The sequence below is a fragment of the Acartia tonsa genome, chromosome 4 (genome assembly GCF_053477335.1).
Source record: "Acartia tonsa isolate MP-2025a chromosome 4, ASM5347733v1, whole genome shotgun sequence".
In the NCBI taxonomy this organism is placed as follows: Eukaryota; Metazoa; Arthropoda; class Copepoda; order Calanoida; family Acartiidae; genus Acartia; species Acartia tonsa.
The window spans coordinates 30,049,037-30,073,224 of NC_137263.1; the positions used below are offsets into that span (position 1 = coordinate 30,049,037).

The 24,188-nt window shown below is 35.5% G+C and overlaps 1 protein-coding gene across 1 annotated transcript in view; it reads right to left on the reverse strand.

The window, feature by feature from the left end:
* The window catches only part of LOC145316730 (calcium-activated chloride channel regulator 2-like), a 62,929-nt gene extending 44,259 nt beyond the window's left edge, over window positions 1-18,670 (reverse strand). Inside the window, exons 1-5 of the mRNA XM_080157440.1 lie at window positions 18,603-18,670; window positions 16,409-16,527; window positions 15,220-15,344; window positions 11,779-11,851; window positions 11,107-11,268 (exon numbers count right to left, since the gene is read on the reverse strand). Coding sequence (XP_080013566.1) covers window positions 11,107-11,268; window positions 11,779-11,851; window positions 15,220-15,344; window positions 16,409-16,527; window positions 18,603-18,618 — 495 coding nt within the window. The 5' untranslated portion in view covers window positions 18,619-18,670. The remainder of the gene's footprint in view (window positions 1-11,106; window positions 11,269-11,778; window positions 11,852-15,219; window positions 15,345-16,408; window positions 16,528-18,602) is intronic.
* Between the last annotated feature and the right edge of the window lie 5,518 nt (window positions 18,671-24,188).

Here is a 24,188-nt window from a genome sequence, read left to right on the forward strand (position 1 = left end):
ATCTAAAAACTACATTATTTACTTTATGAATTTTAGTAATTAAAATTGCATTTTTTTTCGTTTTTAATATTGCTTGGCTGGAGGCTGCTATGACTACAAAAATTGAACCATAGTTCAATATATAAGTTTTCATCATGGGCATGCACTTTGATAACATTTAGCTCACCATCACCACCAGTAAGAGCATCTTAAAGGCCATCATCCTCAAAATCAAGATTTTAAAATGGAGTTTTTTAACACTCAAAAAACATTTTTGTATACTTTTCAGGCTAATTTTTATTTTTAACATATATTTATCTTCATCCATAAGACGGGGGGTCGGCAGCTGTCCTCTAAAGTGATAGGGATAGAATTTCTTTTTTTCAATTATTTCTTATTTAGAAAAATCATTAAAATCTACCTAAAACTGTTTTTCATTATAATTAATGCATAAATCCCTTAAAAAATTGTTATTTTATCAGAATTAATTTATAAAAGTGGAGAAAAGGGCAAAACAAACGTTTTCCTATTGATTTTCTTTTGATTTGCATAATGAAATGGATCAGTAAAAAATACAAAAATATAGATTTTGATTGAAATATAAGCATTTTACTCTAAACAGAGTCTTTTTCTTTTATCATACGTGTTGCTTTAACAAATAGAAACAATGTACTGTAAAGCTGTACACTTATGGACTACCGTAGACAAAATATCCAGGAAAATGTAGATTGCATAATGAAGTGGTTCTGGGTTTAGTTACTGTGCAAAAAGACTATAGTGCCTTGAAGGATGCTCTTGATGCTATAGAAGAGCTTAGTGACATTCAAAGTGTTGTTGATTTAGTTGGTGATAATTTGCCTAACCATCAGGCTGAACTATATGATCGATGCTTGAAGATCGTGAAAGTTATTAAAGGGTCATATTTTCCCTTGCCCGATCCAATTATAAACACTTTGTCTGCATTGATGAAACAATTGGCTGAGGTTAAGTTTGAACCTGTGAAGCCACCCACGACGACGGTGGGTGCCCCAGCAGCATCGCCATTTGTGTCACCGTTTGGCACACCACAGTTCGCCACCGGTTCTATGTTCACGCCAGGATATATGAATCGTGTTGACGAGCGGCTTCTCCCCTCATTCGACGGCCAGGAAGCATCTTACGTAAGTTTTAAGGACAATTTTAAAAAGCTTACTGTAGGACAGGACCCGTCGTATTTGCAGTTATTGTTGAGCAGTGAGAAGGTCTGTAAAAATAAAGAGCTGAGACTCCAATTAACTCAGATTCAATCGCATGAATCTCAGTGGGCTTACCTTGACTCGCGTTTCAAGTCTAAGACACGTCAAATGCTCTGCCTTTTCAACCAATGGGAGAAAAAGTCTAAACCGTCGGACTCCAACCAGATTGTGACTGTGTTAGCAGAGTTTGGTGGTGCAGTTAGCCAGCTGGAGCAGCTGACTAAAGATGATGAAGATGATGAGGTTACCACCAGCCAGTGGTTGACCGTGATCCTTCTGGAGATGTTATCCAAGAAGTTACCTCGAGACTTTCAAGACAAGCTTAATTTGGCATTGGGCTCAATGGACGTCCCAAATGTGCCAAAGTTGATGCAGATTATCGAAGAACAGAGGGGCGCTATTTTAATGCGGTGCTCGACTGATACGGACACCCCCTCTAAGAAGAAGGGTAATCCTGCGGCAGCAGCTACAGCCGTAGGTAAACCTGGGTCTCCAGCAAAGACCAAGAAGAAACAGCCTTGCCCGTCGGAAGGTTGCAGTTCTGAACACTTGTTGTTTAAGTGTTCCAAGTTTAGGGATCTGTCTGTTCCTGAACGTAAAAACTTTATCAAGAAGATCGGCGCCTGTTTGCTTTGCCTTCAAAAGGGCCACAGGGTTGCTGATTGTCCTAAGGCAGCTGTACCATAGACAGCTGCAATCAGCCTCATAATTCATTATTACATGAATCTGTTGCTGGTGGACAAGTTGCGGCAGTTTATGAATCACAATTGTTCAGCAAGAACAATTATATGCTGATGTTGCAGCAGCTCCCAGCCGTGGCGGCTGACAAACGCCAAGTCACCGTCAACGCGATGTGGGATAGTGGAGCAAATCTCACACTAATTTCTAGAAGTATCGCCAAGAAGTTAGAGTTGCCATCAACTGGTCGCACAGCTACTATTTCTTTGGCGGATGGAAAGAGCCAAGCATGTCCTACGGTTAAAATCTGCTTGGTTGACCGCAACAGGAATTGCCATATTCTGGAGGCGGCGGTAGTGCCCAGCATTGGTACTGACGAAGGGTTACGTTCTATTGATCCTGCAGCCGCCGCCGAGATTTTCGATATGAAGCCTGATAATTTCTCTATGGTTGATGGTAAGATAGATGTTCTTATTGGGCACCTGACACCAGCTATGTTCCCGTGTGCAGATAAAATGGTTGGTGATTCTAGACTGTACAGAAGCTTATTTGGTACAGGTTATCTAGTTGTGTCTGCAGACGGCAGGACTGTTGCTAATCCTGTCGCTTGTAAAGCTACTAAGCTAGAGGTCAGCAAGATGGAGTTCCTTTCCACGGAGAGTCTGGGAATACAGCTGCCATCAATGTGCAGCGGCTGTAAGAACTGCCGCCATTGCGCTGCCATTGCCGCCGGGCAGTCCGCCTTGGACGTGCGCAAGCGGCAGCTGATTGAAGAAGGTTTGACGCTGGATCTTGAGAGCCGTATCTGGACGGCTTCATATCCTTATAAGACGCCGCCAAGTGTGTTGTTTGATAATTCAGAGCAGGCGTACAAGATTTGCCTGCGTGACCGGCAAAGAATGGTCAAAAAAGGCGAATATGATACTTTCTGCCAAGTGTTTAATGAAGCTGTTTCTCGCGGCGTGTATACCAAAGCGTCGCCAGAAGAACTGTCTTATACTGGGCCTGTTTATTATTCGAGCCTGGTGTGTGCATATAAAGAAAGTATTTCCACGCCGTTGAGGATATGCGCCAACAGCAGCCTCTGTTGCAAGGGGATGAGTCTCAACAGTATTATGATGGATGGGCCAGTTCCATTATATTCCCTGATGCACAATCTTATTCGGTTCAGAAGCTACAAGTGTGCGCTTGTGGCTGATATCCAGAAGTTTTATAATAGTTTGTTAGCTACCTATGAAGATTCTCAGCTGAAACGCGTATTTTTTGCTGATACAGTTGATGGAGAGCCGGAGGTTTACCTCACCAAAACTGTTAATTTTGGTGAAGCCCTCGCCGGCGATATGGCCGTGACCGCCCTCAGACTCACTGGTTGTATTTTTGGTGGAAGATCCCTGCAGGATGTTCATGATGTTTATGGATCTGAGAAGATTAAAGGTTCTGATGTTACAGCCAATCAAGAAGTGTGGAGAGATGTTCAGCAGCCGCTCAGATCTGAATTTGTGTTGTATCAAGATCCTCCTTCTGTAAAATTGGAGACTTGTACTTACGTGGATGACCACTTAAGCGGTCATAACAGTAAACCTGAAGCTGTCCAGCTGGTCCGAGAGCTGGAGCAGATGATTGAACCTGGAAATTTCAGATTTAAATCTGTTATTTATTCTGGAGATGATGTTGACAGAGCAAAAGTTTTGGGCATTGTTTGGGTCCCAAAACAGGATGTATTGTTTTTGCCTGTTAGAGCCAACCATGGCGCAAAGATTAAAGGTAGAAAGTTGCTGGAGGACCTGGACTTGGAGGATCTCTGGAGAAGTCTACCTGAAACGATAACTAAACGAGAAGTTTGGAGAATCGTACAACAATTGTACGACCCGTTGGGTTTAGCTTCACCATTGTTGCTTAAATCCAAGCTATGTCTACGCTCAGTTTGCATACATGGATGTGACTGGGATGATTCCATACCTGGAGAGTTGAGGTCTGAGTTTGTGAGCAGCCTCCAGGACAGGGCGGCACTTGGAAATGTGTCGTTCAGACGTTCGATGGTTCCTGATAAGCCATTGGGGCTTCCAATGGTAATTGGTTTTTGTGATGCATCAAGCTCAGCCTATGCAGCCATTATCTACCTGAGGTGGCCAATTGCTGGAGGATTTGATGTAGTTTTGTGTTGCGCCAAGTCACGTGTCGCACCAGTCAAGATGGAGTCTATACCGAGGTTAGAAATGTTATCGTGCCTAATCTTGGCAAGGCTTGTGGATACAGTTGTCAGAGCCATACCATTTGACATCTCTGGCAAAGTATTTTTTAGTGATAGCAGCTGCGCCCTAGCACAATTATCTAGTGACAGTGTTATGCTAAATGTTTTCAACAGTCATCGTGTTTCTGAAATACAACAGTTGACGAGCCCTGAAGATTGGAGATGGGTACCTACCCAACACAACATTGCGGATTTAGCTACGCGAGGTTTGTGTACAATTGAGGATGTACAACCTGGATCTACTTACCAGGAAGGTCCAAGCTGGTTGCGCCTGGAACAGGACCAGTGGCCCGTTAAAACGGCGGGTGAGGTTAATGCATCTATTCCTGAGAGTGAGCTTAATCCAAAGATGGCGAAGCTCAAGGTAATGTTCACACAAATGGTGGACAATGATTTCTGGAGGTCGCTGGCAAGGAGGACCTACAGGCAGGCAAGAAGGACTGTAGCTGCAGTTCTTAAGGCTGCTAACCTTTTCAAATTGTTACTTGTCAAGAAACGTGGTGTTGCAACAAATGAGGATGGTGGTAGCAACAATGATAGTTCTAGGTATTATGAGAACTATACTTTCACAAACACTTACTTGGATTCTGTTTGTGACCTGTTCTTGACATCCTTCAACCAAGAGAAGGAGATGACCATGGACGCCGAGGGGAAGTTCGATTCTCTTCAACCGTATCATCACAAGGTCCAGGTTTGTTGGCCCATAGTGGGTCACGATGGATGTTTTCCTCTTCGGACATTTACAATACTTAAAATGGCCGCCAGAGGTGACGAAGCTCTTGAGGCCGCAGCTGGAGGCCCAAGGAAAGTTATGAAGGACAGCCCAGGTGTTGTCTTGCTTAGCCGCCACAACAGGCTGGCAAAGCTGATTCTACAACAAAGTCACGATGAGCTGGGCCATGGAGGCCATCGTAAGACTCTGGCTCAAAGCCGAAGGTATGCTTGGATCACACATGGCCGCATGGAGGCTATGAAAGTGGTCAAGAATTGTGCTGCATGTTCCATTGAGTATGCCAAGCGTTCGAGTCCCGCAATGGCTAATATCCTGCCCGACCGTGTGGAGCCGTCAGTGCCCTTCCAAGAGGTCCATATGGACCTTGCGGGACCCATGGAAGTTGTGAAACCTGGAGTTGGCACCAGGAAAACCAAGACAAAGTACAAAGTCTGGTTGTTGATAGTAGCTTGTAGATTTACACAGGCTGTGTTTATTGATGTTTTGACAGATTATTCAACTGAAGCCGTGCTGGTCGGCTTGAGAAAACTGCAGGCGTTTTACAACATGCCAAGAAGAGTTACTACTGATCGTGGTACCAATATGGCTGGTACCAAACGCATTCTAGATGAACTTTTGAAGGATACAAGGATGCATTTTGAGTGGCATCTTGTGCCCACAGCTGCACATTCATTTGTTGGCACTGTGGAGAGACAGGTTGGGCTGGTCAAGCGAGTGTTGAACAAGAAGTTGGCCGGAGCTACCGTAACCTTCAATGATTTACTGTTGTTGTGTGCTGAGACAGCTAGAGTGCTGAATTCTAAACCGTTGACTTATGCCACTGCTGGCGAAGATGTCAACACCTGGAGAATTATTTCACCTGCTGATTTGCTTGGAGGCAGGGCAAATGATGCAATCTGCACGTTTGAAACCGGTTGCAAGGAGAGGATTACCAAGAGGTTGGAGAACTTGGAGGAGTTGACCAGGCAGTTCCATCAGGTGTACAAGGAGCAGCTCATGCCCGAGCTGTTGAGGTCCATCAAGTGGCGCCGCAACGAGGTGCTGCTTGAGCAAGGAGATGTGGTGCTTGTTGATGACAGCACAAGTTTGATGAAGAAGTTTAGATTGGGACGAGTTCAAGAAGTGCGTCCAGGTGGAAGGACCGTGGTTGCCAAATACAAATTATCAGACGACGTTGCCGCCACAGATAACGAGATTTCCGCAAGACGACTACTGAAGATCAATCTACCCAAAGTTTAGTATAAGTATCGTTCTTGTTTAACTTTGATTTTTATTTTTCGGTAGATTTATCAGATTTTTTTCGAAAGACAAAAAACGCAATTTTTGATACAATTTCGTTTAAACTTTCAAATCGATGCAAGATTTTTTTCATTTGAAATGCAAACTTAAGTTTTTATACGTTTTCGCAAGTTCTTTCAATGATTTAAGTCTTTCCGAGACCTGGGATTTTTTTCGAGGAAAATTTCCTAGGTACCTATGCAGATATAAACATTTTTATCCTTGTTGGATTGAAATTTGATATGATAAGAAATTAACAAAATGAGATTTTTACATCATTTAAATATTTCTTTATGATTTATTACAATCACATAAATAATTTAATATTACATGCATATTAAAATTATTACTATTTACCTTTGAACTGATGTACCTAAAGAAAAAATGCAGATTTTTTTCGCGATGAATTAAGTAGATTCTTTGATTTTCGTAGAATTTAGCTTAATAAGACCGCTTTACGACGTACCTAAGCTCTGTTTCCTCGGCCAGGCCCGACGCAAAACGGCAAAACTAAAGCATAAAATATTTTATTTTTGATTGAATTGCTTTGATTGATGAATTTAAAAGTTTCTTTGAATTATTTCATGATTCTTTTTATTTTGTTTTGAATTAAACATCACTAATTATGTTTGTTTCAGTTGATGCAGCCCTGCGCCAGAAATCCTGTTAGAAATTATGCAGTATCAAAAGTTGTGATGGAAAGTCATAACGTCCAACAGGATAGCTGGAACAAGGCGTTTATTATTATTTGATGGACATTGTTAGTTTGTATCTTGAGGGATTCATGGTAAATTCCTCCTACAACTCTTTTTTTCACTTTTGAAAATTTGAGTACCCCCCCCCCCCCCCCCCCGACAACAAAATAATATTTTCCATAAAATATTATGATGTGTGACAGGAAAGAGAGGAGGGGGGGGGGGAAGATAGAGACATAAGCCTCTTTAGCCGCCGTGGCAACCGGTTAGCTAACACTCAGGTTGCTACCACAAGCCCTCACGCGACTAATTGTGATACTGTCTTTACAGTCTATTTATATAAAAAAAATCTGCAAAGCTTTCAAAATACTCGTGTGTGATTGGTCAAAAATGAAACACTCTGATTGGTTGGAAGTGGAACTCTTTGGAACGCCGTGGGGATTGGTGGGGGGGGGGGGGCGCAAGAGAGTTAAAAGCACATATAAATATTCGTACATGTAGCAAAATTACGTCAGTTTACTACGAAATTAGAATCAGGACAAGATGCCATGGGGATTGGGTTGGGGGGGAGCGCAAGAGAGTACAAAGCCAGAGAGTAATATAAATATTAAATTTTCACATTTAAAAACTTAGTGTTTTATAACATTTGCGCCCAAATGTTTACCGAGGTTAGCGCCGGGTATCCCAACCATGATGCAAACAGTTTTAAATTTAAATGAAAATCTCAATTGTTTACCAACACATTCGCCGTTAAGTTTACCAAGAAGAGCGCCGGCAAGCCCAACCATGATGCCATCCTGTTTAGGACAAAAACATTATCAAGTTTGAGATCTTATGTAATCTTTTTAAACTTAGTACCTACGGAAAAAGTTTGCATAATTAAAGGGATTTCAACGTTAAAAATCGATCATAATACAGGCAATTTTCTTTCAATTAATAAACCTGTAATAAATAAGGCAAATCATGTTAATTCAGGACTAATTGGTACCTAAACTTTTATGACCATTAGTAAACATTGGACTGTAAATTACACATGGTACCCAAAGTTTCATAACCTTTAGTAAACATTGGACTGTAAATTACATTTGGTACCCAAAGTTTTATAAACCTATACGGCTATATCCGCTAGATTAGAATTGGTTCTCAGCCATAATGAAATGCATCATATTACAAATATTGTAAGTAATTTATTTTTACGTTAAAAATTGTCAAATTTAACGATACTTTTTAACAAATATTGTTAGTAATTTAATGGGTTTAGAATAACATAAATATTTGGCCGCAGCGCTCGGCTCCCTAGCCTATAACCTAACCTAACCTAAAATAGTTTTTTGAAATTTATAAAATTAGAGTACCCTTGACAACTAACATCTGTGGCCGCAGCGCTCGGCTCCCTAGCCTATAGCCTAACCTAAAATAGTTTTTTGAAATTTATAAAATTAGAATACCCTTGACAACTAACATCTGTGGCCGCAGCGCTCGGCTCCCTAGCCTATAACCTAACCTAACCTAACCTAAAATAGTTTTTTGAAATTTATAAAATTAGAGTACCCTTGACAACGAACATCTGTGGCCGCAGCGCTCGGCTCCCTAGCCTATAACCTAACCTAACCTAACCTAAAATAGTTTTTTGAAATTTATAAAATTAGAGTACCCTTGACAACGAACATCTGTGGCCGCAGCGCTCGGCTCCCTAGCCTATAACCTAACCTAACCTAACCTAAAATAGTTTTTTGAAATTTATAAAAATAGAGAACCCTCGACAACCAACATCTGTGGCCGCAGCGCTCGGCTCCCTAGCCTATAACCTAACCTAACCTAAAATAGTTTTTTGAAATTTATAAAATTAGAGTACCCTCGACAACGAACATCTGTGGCCGCAGCGCTCGGCTCCCTAGACTATAAGCTAACCTAACCTAAAATATTTTTTGGATATTTTGAAAATTAGATTACCCCTCTCATCAAGAGCGCGCGAAAATTTAAACATTTTTCCGCCCCCTCCCCCCCTTATTTTAGAATAATATTTTAGAATAATAATCTCATTGATAGTTATTGGGGCTCTAAACAGAGCCATTAGTAATTGTTAAAACAATATCATTAAATTATAAAAAAAGTCGCATCGTGGGTACTGGTTCCCACTCATAGCTGCCATCTTCATTTTCTTGGCAAGCCTCTTTCTTTCTTTGTATCTTCTTTTCTGCCCTCTAATATCTCCCTTGCCCTTAGCTCCTCCTCCAACACCCTTGTCTCCATGTTGACCACCCTGAACGCCATTACTTCCGCTACATGTTGCCATTTTGCCCACTGACAAAATACTAATGAATAATAAGCTATCAACCTAAATATTTATACTGTTTCAATTTTCTGCCTCCCCCTTTACACGCAAACCCCCCTACCTATGCCTAGATGAATATGCTCTAGCCTCTATCTAAATGCGATTTGATTGAGGCAAAGGAGGAAAAACTTAAATTGAATTGCGGAACTTTTCCTCCGTCGTTCTATCCAGACCGTTGTCGGGGGGGGGGGGGGGGGGGGGGTACTCAAATTTACAAAATTGAAAAAAAATTTCTAAGAGGATAACGCCGGATTCATTCTAACTGAGGCCCAGATTGCCTTTAATTATGACTGTATGAATATGTATATGTTGCTTTCTTCTTAAAACAGAGAGAAATTGAAGATTCAGCACTTTAGAAAAGTTCTTTTCTTACATTGAGCTTTTGTTTTATTTTAGTAAATTTAATTTGCATATTTCAATTGCAATTTTAATTTTACGCAATTTTGATTCACGAAGATTTAAAATTATGAAATTTTAATTTTCCGAAGTTTGATGATTTTTTTACAGTCATATTTTATTTAGATTAAGTATCTATTTTATTAAAACATGTTTAGATTTAAGGATCTTACTTATCTTATCTGAAGAATGTTTAGATGTAAGCACAATTATTTTTCTGTCGGAGAAAAATTCTAATTATTGAGAAGTTTTTATGCAATTTTACTTTTCTTTTCTAGCAAAAAGATTTAGTAGAAGAAATGTTATTATTTAATCTTTCTTTCTTTTGATGAAAAAAGTTTGAGTTGATTATTTAATTATCGATGCAATTTTTAGTATAAAAATCATTTACCTATTTTATTATGTAGGTACCTAATTGAAGTTTAGGTACTAATGATTATTAATTCATGTATTCGCAATTACATGGTCTGTAATTCTAATTTTATTTGAGATTATGAGGCCATGATATAATGAGATGTGTGAGTGGTAAATGTGCAATTCATGAATGTTGAATGCTTTTTCCATTCCCTTATTCCTGTCCTTATGTGGTAGCTGAGGCGGTTTGAGTAGTTGTGGTATTCGTAAGTTTCCATAACAAATTTAGGCCTTATGGCCATGACATTTTAAACTCTTGTAATTTATGCGTTATGAGATTGTGATTTCGTGGACACTGTCTGCACGCATGTTGCAAAGATGAGGTATTGTGTTCGATTCCCAGTGAATAGACGGGTGTGTGTCGGTATGTATTTCTTGTATTCCCCGGCAAGTTCGAACCCATTAATCCCTTTTTCCTTACACCAGAATTCCCCAGAGAATGAGTGTGTTACGCGGCATTCCTAACTATCTCCGCGCGTGGCTTGTAAACAAACAAAAGAGACGCGCACTTTTCCTTTGATAATTCCCATGTGAGGAGCTACGTGAATGAAAATAATGTATTGCTTGAATATACATGCGCTCTGATATGTGGAAGATCTCAAATAAGCCTTCCTGCTTAGTTTGACATCATATGTGGTAAGAATTTATCTTTTAATTCTTGAAAATAAGCGTAGAATGGTACAATTTTATGAAGAAATTTAAATCATTAATTTTTCAGCAAATAGACCATTTAACTGCTAAGTTTTGATATACGAATATTTACTTTTATATTATTGATTATTTTATTCTAAAATTATCAATTTCTGATGCGATTTAATATGATTCGTGCCAATTTTAAGTTTTTTAGAAAATTCATATTTTTTATTAAATTAAAATCACGCAACCTCGATGCTAAAAAATAATAACAATTAATTTTATGTAATTAATTCTTATATTTTTGTTTTAGACTTACTGTTTTCATGGTAATAAATACACATTCGTAAACTTCACTATGTTGGTCATTCGGGAGGCTTCGAGATAAGATTTCGAGAACGGCTAGGCATTGCGTTCCGAAACACACACTATATATTACGGTTATTGCTGCACTACTACAGGGTAAATATCTTTGATACCTGATATCCACTCTGATAGAACTGCGGGTAAAGTTTATGATTGATCTGTCCATGCTCTGGAAACACCCCATACAGAAACCTTGTCAGGGCAGACAGATTCTCATCCTGGATTTGGGACTTTCCTGAGCTCCCACCATTCCATTGAAGATTTAATTTCAGTCCCTTGGAAAATAATCACATTCATAATACAAATTAACTAAATAATTAATAAGTGTCATAACTTTCGGTTAATAGCAGCTATTTAAGGAAATAACCGCGGTGACTACAAATTACCAAGAATGTCTGTTGGCTAATGATTAATCGTTTTATTTAGATGGAAGAATTATGACAGGCCGATTGACTAGCGGCGCATGCTTCAGTCCTATTTTCATTCACAACCCACGTAGAACCATGAGAAAGAAAAAAATATGTCTGAGAAAAATGATGATTGTATCAAGTGTATTTAATTGCATTCTTTATTTTAATGTATTGACGTAAGTAATTTAATTCCTTGAATTTAAAATGATTAAGGAGAACACTCTTATAATTCATAACATACCTATATTAAAAAGTCTAGAATACTTAAATATTTCACATTAATGCCAATTTGTTGGGATTTTTTTTAACCGCACACTCCATTAGCATTTTTAGGTTTAAAATATTTCAGACTAATTTAGGGTGGTTTGAATTTACCTGTTTTCCACATCCTTGATCTTGTTCCACAGCTGGCACTCCTCCAGATATCAAAATATCAGATTCTTGTAACCTACGAGTACACAACACATTCTGCAAGTTGAAATCGTTGGTAAATTTCATAGGTTTTTTTTAGTTTTGACAGAAGTTGTGCGTGCGCCTTTAGTTTAAGTGGCACTCATTTATATCAATGGGGTACTCTGATCATTAAAATATGTAAGCTGTAAGTCTTAGTCTATTAGAGTTTTACTGATGAAGGCACGGCTGCCGAGCCTTAATAGAAATTATCATTATCATATGTTTTAAAGTAAGTTGTGGTATATTTTTTTAGATCAGCAAATTAGATAGATTTATGTCTCTGATCATTAAAATATGTAAGCTGTAAGTCTTAGTCTATTAGAGTTTTACTGATGAAGGCACGGCTGCCGAGCCTTAATAGAAATTATCATTATCATATGTTTTAAAGTAAGTTGTGGTATATTTTTTTAGATCAGCAAATTAGATAGATTTATGTCTTTGATTTTCAGGAAATGTTTTTTGGAGGATGGGGGTAGGACTATAACCTTATTCCCTATTTTATTGGCCCCAAGGGGTATAAAAACAGGGGAAAACATTATCATAAGTGTAAAAAGTCATTAAAAGCATGCATGTTAACAACTGCTTAAAAATGTTATCACTCATGTTGTATAACAATAAAACATGATAATCTAATATAGTTTAAAACTTATTCGCGCCTCTCCTTATCTCTAACTTAAATTGTAAAATCAATAATAATAAAACAAACAAAAAATTATGTTCTTTGTTCATTAACAATAAAAATTACATTCTTTGCTTTTTCTGAATACTAGCGGCTTTGCCCCTTGCATCTAGTTGTCTTATCAATTGTCTGGTCCTTAGCCCCATTAAATAAATCCAAGTAAATAATAATTGTTTACTTTTTTATTATAGAGTAGCAACTTTTTACATATTTTTAGTAGCGAAGCTAATCTATAATTTGAAATTTCCGTCCGTTCGTCCATCTGTCTGAAACGTTTTTGGGTAAACGTGATTGTCTCGACAAGATAGACGGCTGAAATTTTCAGGGATTAAGTTCACATTCTTCAAATTTTCACCAAGATTCATAAAGATTCGTCAATTAATTTGGGTACTAGTTCGATTCCTAGATTTTTCAGTTTTCACGATTTTCTCGACATTTCAAGATAGACGGCTGAAATTTTTAACGATTAAATAAGTTCATAATTCACATATTCCCACAGAGTTCATTATGATTTATTTATTGGTTGTGGTGCTAGATCGATTCCTAGATTTTCACATAAAAAATATTAAGTTTCCTGATTTAATTTATTTTAATGTTTATCTTTTATGACACTGCTCTATAGTTTTCTTTTTCGGTAACTATCCATATTTTTTTATCTTCGCTTCTTATGGATGTTGTCATCCATGTAACTTTTAAAATATGGCAATAAATAAAATTCCTTCAAAAAGTTCTTGCTTTGCTTGGATGTTATAATCTTTATCTACATTTTTAGCAAATAAGTACATTGTATATTGTATAGGGACATAACTTAATCTTTTAAATAAAAAATAAACTTTTATAAAAGAAAACTACTTCAGCAGGGGCGTCCAAGCTTTTTATTTTGGGGGGGGTAAAAATTTTTTAAGGGGGGGGTAATTCGGTTTTGGGGGGGTAAAATGGCGCGCGAAGCGCGCCGCAAATTTTTTTTCCCCCCCCCAAAATTTTTACCCCGGGGGTAAAATTTGCTTGGGGGGGGGGGGGTAATTACCCCCCCTGAAATCTGTTGGCAGGGGTAAAATTTGTTTACCCCCCCCAAAATTTACCCCCGGGGTAAAATTTTTGGGGGGGGTAATTTAAATTTTATCAAAAATTTAGTATTAAAAATGCGCGCAAAGCGCGAAAAAATTTTTTTTGTTAGAGATTTTCTATTTTGGGGGGGGTATTTACCCCCCCAAAATTGTTTGGGGGGGGGTAAATACCCCCTCCTAAATGGTTGGGGGTGCCTACGGCACTCCCAGGGTAGGGGTAAATTTTAAATGGGGGGGGGGGGGGGGTAAAATGAAAAAAATTTTGGGGGTGCCTACGGCACCCCCAATTTCGTTTGGGGGGGGTAATCGCCCCATTACCCCCCCCCTTGGACGCCTATGTTCTTCAGTATGTACGAAATTTCCTAGTATTAGTTAATTATATTATTAATGACAAAGTTTGTATTTTGCTAAATACGTTTATACAAAATTTTCGGAAATGTCTATTATATTGTAGGTGGCCTAAACATAATTCCACCAAACCAAAAAAAATTTAAAATGTACAAAATGCTTCTTTTCGAATAACAATTTTTATATAATTTAATTTTCCTATTTCTATGATATTTAGGATATTGATTCCTAAGACGTTCAGATATAATGTTACAAGCAAATTTTTTCTATAAACAAGTCTAAAATTGCAAGTATGTCCATATTAAACATCTTGTATTTTTGAGATAGATTTATTTGAAATCTTCGTTCAGACTTCTCAAAATGTTTTTTAAAGCGTTAGTGTTCTTGTGTGTAGTCGTCTGATTTGTTGAGCTTCGCTTTTATTGATGTTGTCATCCTTGTTTCTTTAAAAGAATGATGTCAGATCCACTTTCAGTTGAAGTGAATTTGCCGGAAACATTCTTTAGAAAACAATAAATTAATTATCTCTAAACTATGTATTAGAAAAAAAAACATATTTAAAACTTTTTTTTTACATTTTCTAAAAAAAAGTTTTCTTTTTATTTGATTACTAAAAATATATTTTAAAAATAAAAAGTGCCATTTAATATTTATCAGGCTTGAATTAAATTGCAGTATGCTTTTTAAAATAGACCTGCTGGTATAGCTTTTAATTAATTTTACTTCGCCCCATTCTTAGAGTAGAATATAAATCAGTGGATATAAACTTTCTTGACTATTGAATTTGATCCAACGTAAACAGCCATCTACCAAAATAAAAAAGTATAAAAATATACATTGCTTATTTGCCAGCCACTCGCCTATTAACTACTTGTATGATTTTGCCAGCCATTGTCCTACCTCTACCGCTTCTTTATTCAATAAATATCGAAGAATTAAAATTAAAGCTGGATTTTTACAGATTTAATCGTTATATCATGAAAATATCATTCATCGAAGGACCAATTGATTTTCGGAAGCCTTTCAAATTTTTTTTTTTTCTATTTGGATGGAGATGTGATTGACTCACTTAAAAGAAATGTCCCTTCGCAAATTTCAACTAAGCCAATATAATCTTTTAATGTATATTCACATTAAAACATAAATTTAATGGAGGAGGGAATTCAAGCCCCCAATTCCAGTAAGACCGTATCACTTAGATGCTAGAACCACAGTACTGTCTAAAGCTGAACAGAAAGACTATAGAACCACCGGAAAATTATAATTTACCTGGTTAAATTCCACCCGTTCGTTTTGCATTTCTGGAATGGGATGATAAATTGAACTGATGTGGGTAGAATATATTTATGATTGGTTGCCTCTGTAAATTTTGTGTGCAACAAACTCACTTCATCCTATAATATATTAACAAAATATAGCATAGTATCACACAACTAGAAATTTACAAATTTTTCACAATTGTGCTTTAAGCATGTTAGAATGGTCCTATCGATTTTAAACTTTGCATAATAATTCCTGTTTTAGTCCAGTACAAATTATTTGCTTTTTTCTCACTATTAAAGGAATGTTTTTTACGATGAAATCATTACTGAAAAAACAGCTTTTTGTTTACTTCATATTAATCAGTAAACATAATTGAACAGTAGAAAAAATAAAGTCAGCATTTTTTTCAGGCAAACATAGATAGTCAATACATGAAAAAATTAATCCAGGAAAAGTAATGCATGCAATTTTATATTTTTTATCTTGAAGGATATCAGATCTGGACACAAGATGTTTATACCTGTATATTCTGAATAATCTGAGTACAGTCAGATTCTGGGAGGATATCAGATCCAAGCTGAATTTGGACACAAGATGTTTATACCTGTATATTCTGAATAATCTGAGTACAGTCAGATTCTTGGAGGATATCAGATCCAAGCTGAATCTGGAGACAAGATGTTTATACCTGTATATTCTGAATAATCTGAGTACATTCAGATTCTGGGAGGTTATCAAGTCTGAGCTGAATCTGGACACAAGATGTTTATACCTGTATATTCTGAATAATTTGAGTACAGTCAGATTCTGGGAGGATATCAGATCTGAACTGAATTTGAACACAAGATGTTTATACCTGTATATTCTGAATAATCTGAGTACAGTCAGATTCTGGGAGGATATCAGATCTGAGCTGAATTTGGACACGAGATGTTTATACCTGTATATTCTGAATAATCTGAGTACAGTCAGATTATGGGAGGATATCAAATCTGAGCTGAATTTGGACACAAGATGTTTATTATACCTGTATATTCTGAATAACCTGAGTACAGTCAGATTCTGGGAGGATATCAGATCTGAGCTGAATCTGGACAAAAGATGTTTATACCTGTATATTCTGAATAATCTGAGTACAGTCAGATTCTTGGAGGATATCAGATCAAAGCTGAATCTGGAGACAAGATTTTTATACCTGTATATTCTGAATAATCTGAGTACAGTCTGATTCTGAGAGAATATCAGATCCAAGCTGAATCTGGAGGCAGGATATAAAGTGCAGGTTTAGAATCAATAAAATGCTGAGTCGCCATACTGAAAAAATTAAAGCCTAAGATTTTTTCAATTGAATAAAAAAAAAACATTTGATGATCTATTTTAGCATTATTAGATTAATATGATTTTAGGGAAAAAATGCCTTATATGACGGTTTCCCAACACCCTTTCTCTTCTCTATTCTAGTTCTCAAATTGCTGAAAGTTTAATTATTTGAAAAAGGATATGTTAGATGCCCCAATTGAAAAGAAGGAATTTTATCCATAAAATTGTCATGGCATGTAAACTAAGATGAACAAAATACATTTAAATATATATTTGTATATACACATAGAAAATGTATAAAGAATTGCACCCACCAGGAATGCACCCAAACAAATACACCCAGCTATAAGGTTTAGTTGTGTTGGGTTTATTAAAAATTATATCTAGAGGATAGGTTAATCCTGCGCTACTGCTGTGGGATTAAACCCCCCGCAAGGATTTGGATCTTGGTAGCAGCGTGGCATAATTGCACTAATAAATAATTATACATAGATACAAACTGTTAAACAATAGCCATAATAAGATCATTATTTGGCTGTAACCATAACTCATTGAATTTCCAGTTTGACTAGTATATGTATTGTTTATCATGTAGTAAACCTAGGATAACTGTATAAGGTTTATAGTTCCAAAATATACTATACAGCCATGCATAATGGATCTATTATTAGATTTTTACAATTGCGATCAGCTTTGAAAACAAAATTTGAATGACTCCTATCAGTTTAGTTTGGTTAGTAACTAAAATTAGTATTTAGTAAATATTGAATATATTACTAGCGGCTGCGAACCTAGCATCTAGGGGAGGGAGCAGAAAAACAGACTAATACCATCCCAAGACTCAAATCTAAAAATATAATACCAGGACTTATGTGAAGATTCTCTAAAAGGGAGAACTCAATCAGTACTGTAGATATCGAAAGCTTAAGCTTTAGACAAAAACATTACTACTTTATATTATAGGATAGTTTCTTCATTTATCATAGGGATGAGAGGCAACAATAGAATATGGAGGAATATATGGGAGAAATCAAATCACATCTTTTGTGTGAAGCCTCTAAAATGAATATCAAATTTATTTTAGAAAGTTGGAAAGAAAAGAGGGAATAGTGCCATCCTGATTTTTACATGTGTACTTTGAAAAATAAATGTGAAATAATATTAAATGAATTGTCCCCAAGGCCTTTGCAAGCACACATTTACTTACACACAAACTCAAATACACACACACACCCATGCACACACATAAATATTGGAACTACACAAATAAATATGCAATATAAAGTAGAGGCAGGCAGCTGGGTGGATAGATGGTATTAACAGGATATTGCAGCCGCTTGCATCAATAGCGGCCAGGTAAAGTCGAGAAGCATTTTACCAAAATTTTCATGATTTATGTCGACATTAAATGTATAAGTCGGCACAGGGTTCCAACCCCGTAAACATATAGTTATTTAACACATGTCCCTTCTATTCTTTTACTTTGATATATCTGCTATTGGTGAATTATCATTGACATGCATATATACGGTATAATTTGCTGATATATATGCGTCGACTTTATACTTTATTAAATGTTAACGCTATTCACAAAATGACAACGGTAAAACATAAAGTCAAAGAAAAGTATATTGTTGACGGTTTTTTCCTAAGCAGCCTAACAGGTTGAGTGGTTGTGACTTGTGCATCTTGGCGGCTGCAATTAGCTGCCGAAACTTGAATATTATGGTGTATAATATGAATCATTGAATATGCTGGAGGCAAAACTTGGAATGGATTTTTCAGGGCTTTAAGATAAATCTTCATCTATCTTGCTCGCAGCAACAAGGGAGAAATATTCTAAGAATTAACTCACAAAAAGTTTTATAACAAAAAAACTTTTGGGAGTCATACTGTTTTTCAAAGCTATGCTTATATACCATTTAAGGATACATAACATCTACATTTTACTTTATGGAAAACTTTTATTTATACTTTAAATACAAAAAAAATAAAATCCAAAAATACGTTAAAGTTCTGTTTTAGACATAATAACAATGTGCACTTTTTTTTATTAGATATAATCTTACCTTCTATTAATCTCATTGCCGGCTGTACATTGGTTCGAATCCCTAATTATGTTTTATATTCAATTTCTGAAATTTTATTTGTGTCCGAAAATTATTTCGAAATAAATATGTACACAAAAATCCACGAATATTTAATAGAATTGCACAAATAAAAAAAAATTAAAATTGTATTTATGATAAATTACACAATTTCATAATTATATGACGTCATTATTCAAACCCGACCAACGTTCGAACAGTTATGATAATTGAAGAGTTGCTTTTTTACTTAACTAAGTTACAACTGAAATAACTTTAAGTTTTAGATTGTTTTTTTGGGGGAATTCTGTCCAATAACTGATAACCCCTATGGGAGCATAAAACTTTAAGAAATCCCTTTTTTACTAATTCCAACTATGATATCTTTTAACTGTCTCGATTATAAGCCGCTAAGATCACTGTGTACCGATTCAAAATCACTATTTTTATTCAAGTTTGGATAAAATTATCCTTGTTTCATGCAAATAACAAAATTTTTGTAATTAGATATGAAGTCTGTCTGTTATCACTAATTATAAAAAACTATGCTTTGAATCCTGATATACAATATACATAGAAATATACAAATTCTTATCAGGATATTCTACAACATTACACCTTACCTTTCACTACTATACAGAGAGGAAAATTGTATTTTTAATTGTATTATCACATTAATGTTTTTTTTACAAAAGTTTGAAAATTACTTTGCAAGTTCAAAGTAATTATAAAAAAAAAATATTATAATAATCATATTTTCTGACGGATTTCCTTTAAAGTGTCTTGTCAATCACAGAACCTAACTCACCCCTTATTTTGAAATAAATTGGAAATAAAGGTGGTGGGGTACTTTTTTCTGAAGTTATTGTTACATGGAATAGGTTTTTTAGGTTATGATAGGTACATGGTAGCAATGTAGAGTTGGGGCACTTTAGGTATAGGCCTTGCAGGGTTAAGGCCCTCCACAAGGATCACACATGAATAACCCCCCCCCCCCTCACCTTTATTTTGAATAAGGTGGGGTGGGAGGGGCGGGATTAGGTTGTGTAACTATATGCTCCAATTCTTAACTTTATTAAGGTTTAATTTAGCTTAAAACATGTTTGTGAATTCTACTAAGCTCCATGAACAAATAACAATTTTGTCGACAGACAAAAAAAACATGTATGTATAAAAATTTGAATAAAATATTTTTTTAAAACTATCTGCAAATCTCAGATGATAAGTTTTAGTTCAATATTTTTGAGTTTATCTGTTCAAGGACATTTAAGTTTTTAACTTTAACTTTAACATGGCTACAGTTTATTTCCTTGGGTATTTTACCCTTATAAAAAAGGAAGTCGGGAAAATAATGAAATTACTAAAGTTTACCTGATTTGTAAAGATATGCGTTTAAAATCATTTTACTGGGATCTGGGGTGGCCAGTCTAACCAACAATTCTACAAAAAATCACGAAACCTTATGGGGTATCTGGTGATATTTTTTGTTTTTGTCATGTAAGTAAAGAGGGGTGGGAAAGATGGGGAGGGAAAGGGGAAGGGGGTTGTGTGAGTAATTTTCCTTTAGTGTTGTTTGTCAGAATATCATTCCCTTGTCTCTGACTGGGATGATAGTATTCATTATTTGAAAATTGACAGGTTAGGTTGGGGTGCTGCCACTTTTACCACTAGCAAAAGTACAGGTTATATTGGGTAGATAGGACACCGCAGGCTTAGAACCCCGCAGAGATTAGTTACAATAAATACACCCACCTTATTTTCAATTTATTTACAAAAATAAAGGGGGGGGGGGGGAGTTGACAGGCCTCAATAGGAAGTTTGTGTGTAAACATCCTTTTTTTTGGGAAGGGAAGAGAAGGTATCTAATAATGATATGGGTAAAATCTAATATAGTTTTTAAATAGTCGGTAAAGTGCCTTACTTTTGTCTGGTCATAATAAAGTTTTCAAATATCAATCAGAAATTGAAATTGAACTTGGAAATCAAACTGACAGCATGATGAGACAAATAAGTGTAAAACTTTGGTGTTGTTACTATATCAACATAAGCTTGTAGTCATAATGCCATCTAAATACAGCCATGTTTTTGGGGGGATTTTTTTCAACAGGCATTTTTCTTGAGAAGGTAAGGTATTTTCCCCCAAAATAGTTAAAACCTTACCTTGACTTATGAGTAGCTTCACTATAAATAAGAACCATACAGTCCAGCGCATAGTGAGATCTTCAGCTTCAGACAAATACAGACAAACGTCCTATTAAATTTAAAAGGATGATTTCATAAAAAAAAAGATAGAGAAAACAGTCTTTTTAGAGGTTGTGAGGAGGGGCCCAGGGGGGGGGGGGTTGGTGGGATATCCTTCCCAATTATGACCATTTTACATTAAATTCTTCGACAGTATACTTACCAGAATCGTTGCACCCGTTTATGAGATATTATTGAACACTTAAATTGCAGCTTCTTTAGAAATATAATTAATTGATTTAAACTGCATCTGCTCTCAGGTAGGGAGGGAATATTGGACTGTATATTAAACAAAGTTTAATAACCACGGTATCTGCGTGCCTAGTATATAGGATTTCTGTATATTCTGGAAAAATAGCACAAAACCATAACAATGATTACTTCTAAATATTAAAGTCTATAACCATTCTGTGATGTATGTGACCTTAAGAGGATAATTCGATCAATTCAATCAAAGAACCTTACTACTTTTATTGTTAATTATTTCATTGGTTAATTATAAACTAATATTAATTTTAAACCAATAATATTAATCCACAGAAGAGATATTTTGTGTATCATTATTAAGAATGTAAATCAATATAATGTCCATTGTCTTATCCCTTAAGATCCCTGTTATGCTCTGTACTTGGAAAGGATTTTGCGAATGTGAAAGTGAATTACCCTGTCAATTTTTTGTCCTGTTATTAAATCAACTTAATATCATTATTTAGAAGATATAGAATTTTTGTAGTAGTGTCATAATGTTGACGTAAATATCATAAAATAGGTCTAATAACTGTTTGTCAAAAATACGTCCAAGCTTTTTATTTCGCGGATGAAAAAATTCTTAAGGGGGGGGGGGGGGAGTCAAATTGCACCCAATGTGGGCCAAAACATTTTTAGCCCTTCAATCTCAAAATTTTTCGGTGTTTTTAGGGTAAAATTTGGTAGAACCCCCTTCTAAAAGGTGGTTAAATTCTTTTATAATTTGGATATTTAAGTAAACTTTTTTTGGAGGGTATCAACCCTTTAGAAAAAAGAGCTTCTACATGAACTTGAGATGAAAAAATGTCATCTCTCAACGATGCCTCACAACGTCCCGCATCCAAAGACCATTGTTCGAGTGGCCTATGCTCTACTTAGGGATAAATAGCTATGAGGAATTACGATTTTTGTGTTAAGTGGCCTTAACCAATTTCTATTTGACAAAAGGGGTCCAGGTGCATCCAGTTTTGACAGGGAATAAACATTCTGAAAGCATTTTTTCTCCTTGTGATAAAAGTAAAACCATCTTCCTACATTTATCCATCTACCCCACTATATCTTTATTTTATCCTCACTATTTTATCTTTCTCTCTCTATCTCTCTCTCTCTCTCTTTCTTTCTCTGTCTCTATCTCTCTTCTTCTCTGGTATAAAACCATTCTATATTTACACACCACACACACACACACACACACAGAACTATATCTCTCTCATCTATAGTATCTTAGTTTAGTTTTGATACTCATAACACCCGGAGGACAAACTTCTTCTCTCATTTTTACATTAATTCTGAAACATTTATAATTTTTGCATAATTTTATTAGACGACTTGTAAAGCTTCTGTTTATATGTTAATTTTATAGATTTAATATTAAAATTTTCTATGATAGAAATAAGTGAAGAAACTGTTTATATAAATTAATGTGTATGTATTGGATGTGAAAACATGTATTGATTAATTATTAATTGGTCTAGATTAATGCTCTCCACAAAAGTCAGAGAAGTTGTTTATGTTAAATAGTTCTATTATTTGTATAGGTTTTCCTTATTTAACTTCGGATCTTTATATTAGTAGCGAAACTGCTCTAGAACTAGATTTTGTTAAGTCCATCCGTATGACCCATCCGTTTTTTGTAATCTTATTAGTCTTATTAATTTTAAAAGCGAAGTTTTTTATGATTAGGGTCTACGTTAATTTGAGTATGTTAGAATTGTCCTATTGATTTTAAACTTTGTATGATGATTCCTTTAACAGTTGGCTACGATTCAGAAAGCGTAGCAACTCTAAAATCGTCACTAGAAAGTCCGTACACCCATTTAAAACATCCTGGTTTTTAACTTTTTTAAAAATTTTTTATATGGCATAATTATCCTATTTATCTGATTTTTGGAACAAAGATTCCTAGGACAACAAGGTAAAATATATTAAGCAAAGCAACTCTATAATCAAAACCTAAAATGTGAGTATGTCCTTAAACAGTATCCTGTATTAACACAATTTTGCAAGGATTAATATATATATGAATGTTCGTTTGTCATACCGTCTTATTTTATATATTATCGGGGCGATTTATGGATGTTGTCATCCTTGTTTATCAACATCTTAATAGAAAGAAATCTTTGAAAACATTATTTTATAGAATAAGTGAAAACGTTTAAATTGTACTTGCTTTTAACAAGGATGACAATATCCATGAAAGCGAAGCTTTGCAGTATAGATGGTCAGACAAACGAACATTAATAATTAATAATAGCAAGGCATTTAACATAATGTACAAGTATAAATGAAAATTCCTTATAAGTCTATCCCCCATTTACTTAGATGAAGAGGATTAATATCATACTTTCATTTAAGACTTAACATAGAGATGATACGCTCAAAATATAATGTCTAATCATCCTAGGATCCTAAATTCCAAAAATCAAGTAAATAAAACCTAATCAAAAAGTTTTAAAAATCATCATATTTAAAAATAATCATCATATTTAAAATAATCATAGAATTTATACGCTTTTAAAATTGTACTTTATTATTTCGAAACCATCGTAATAAGTTAGAATTTGATAGAACAATTCTGACATCCATAAATTCGTAAAGTTAGGTAACCGTAGGGAGAGGCCCCTTGAAGTTATTGCCTCCCGCAGGGGTTAGGCATAGAGACCCACTTTTATTAAATTTGTTTATAAATAAGTATAGAGATTCAGTGCTCGACTGGCACTTTTTAAATATTCAAACAGGCTTTTTAGAAGTATAAATGTATTAAACTTTGAACATAAATTTTTAAGTTTTTAACAGAAGTAATTTATTATGTACATTTAGAGAAATAAACTTTAAATTACTTTTGCATTAACAAATCCTAATGCATAGTTTTTATAGTAGCGTAGCTAATCTATAACTTTTTGTGTCTGTCAGTATTTCTGTCCGTCTGTCTGTACGTAAAGCCACACTCAACTCAATTAAGGGTTCCTATACTTTTCTTATATCAGATGGGTGTCCAAACACCCCTGCACTCATCTGCTCAACGAACTAATTAAATAAATCTTACAAAACAAGGATGACAACATCCATAAAAGCGAAGCA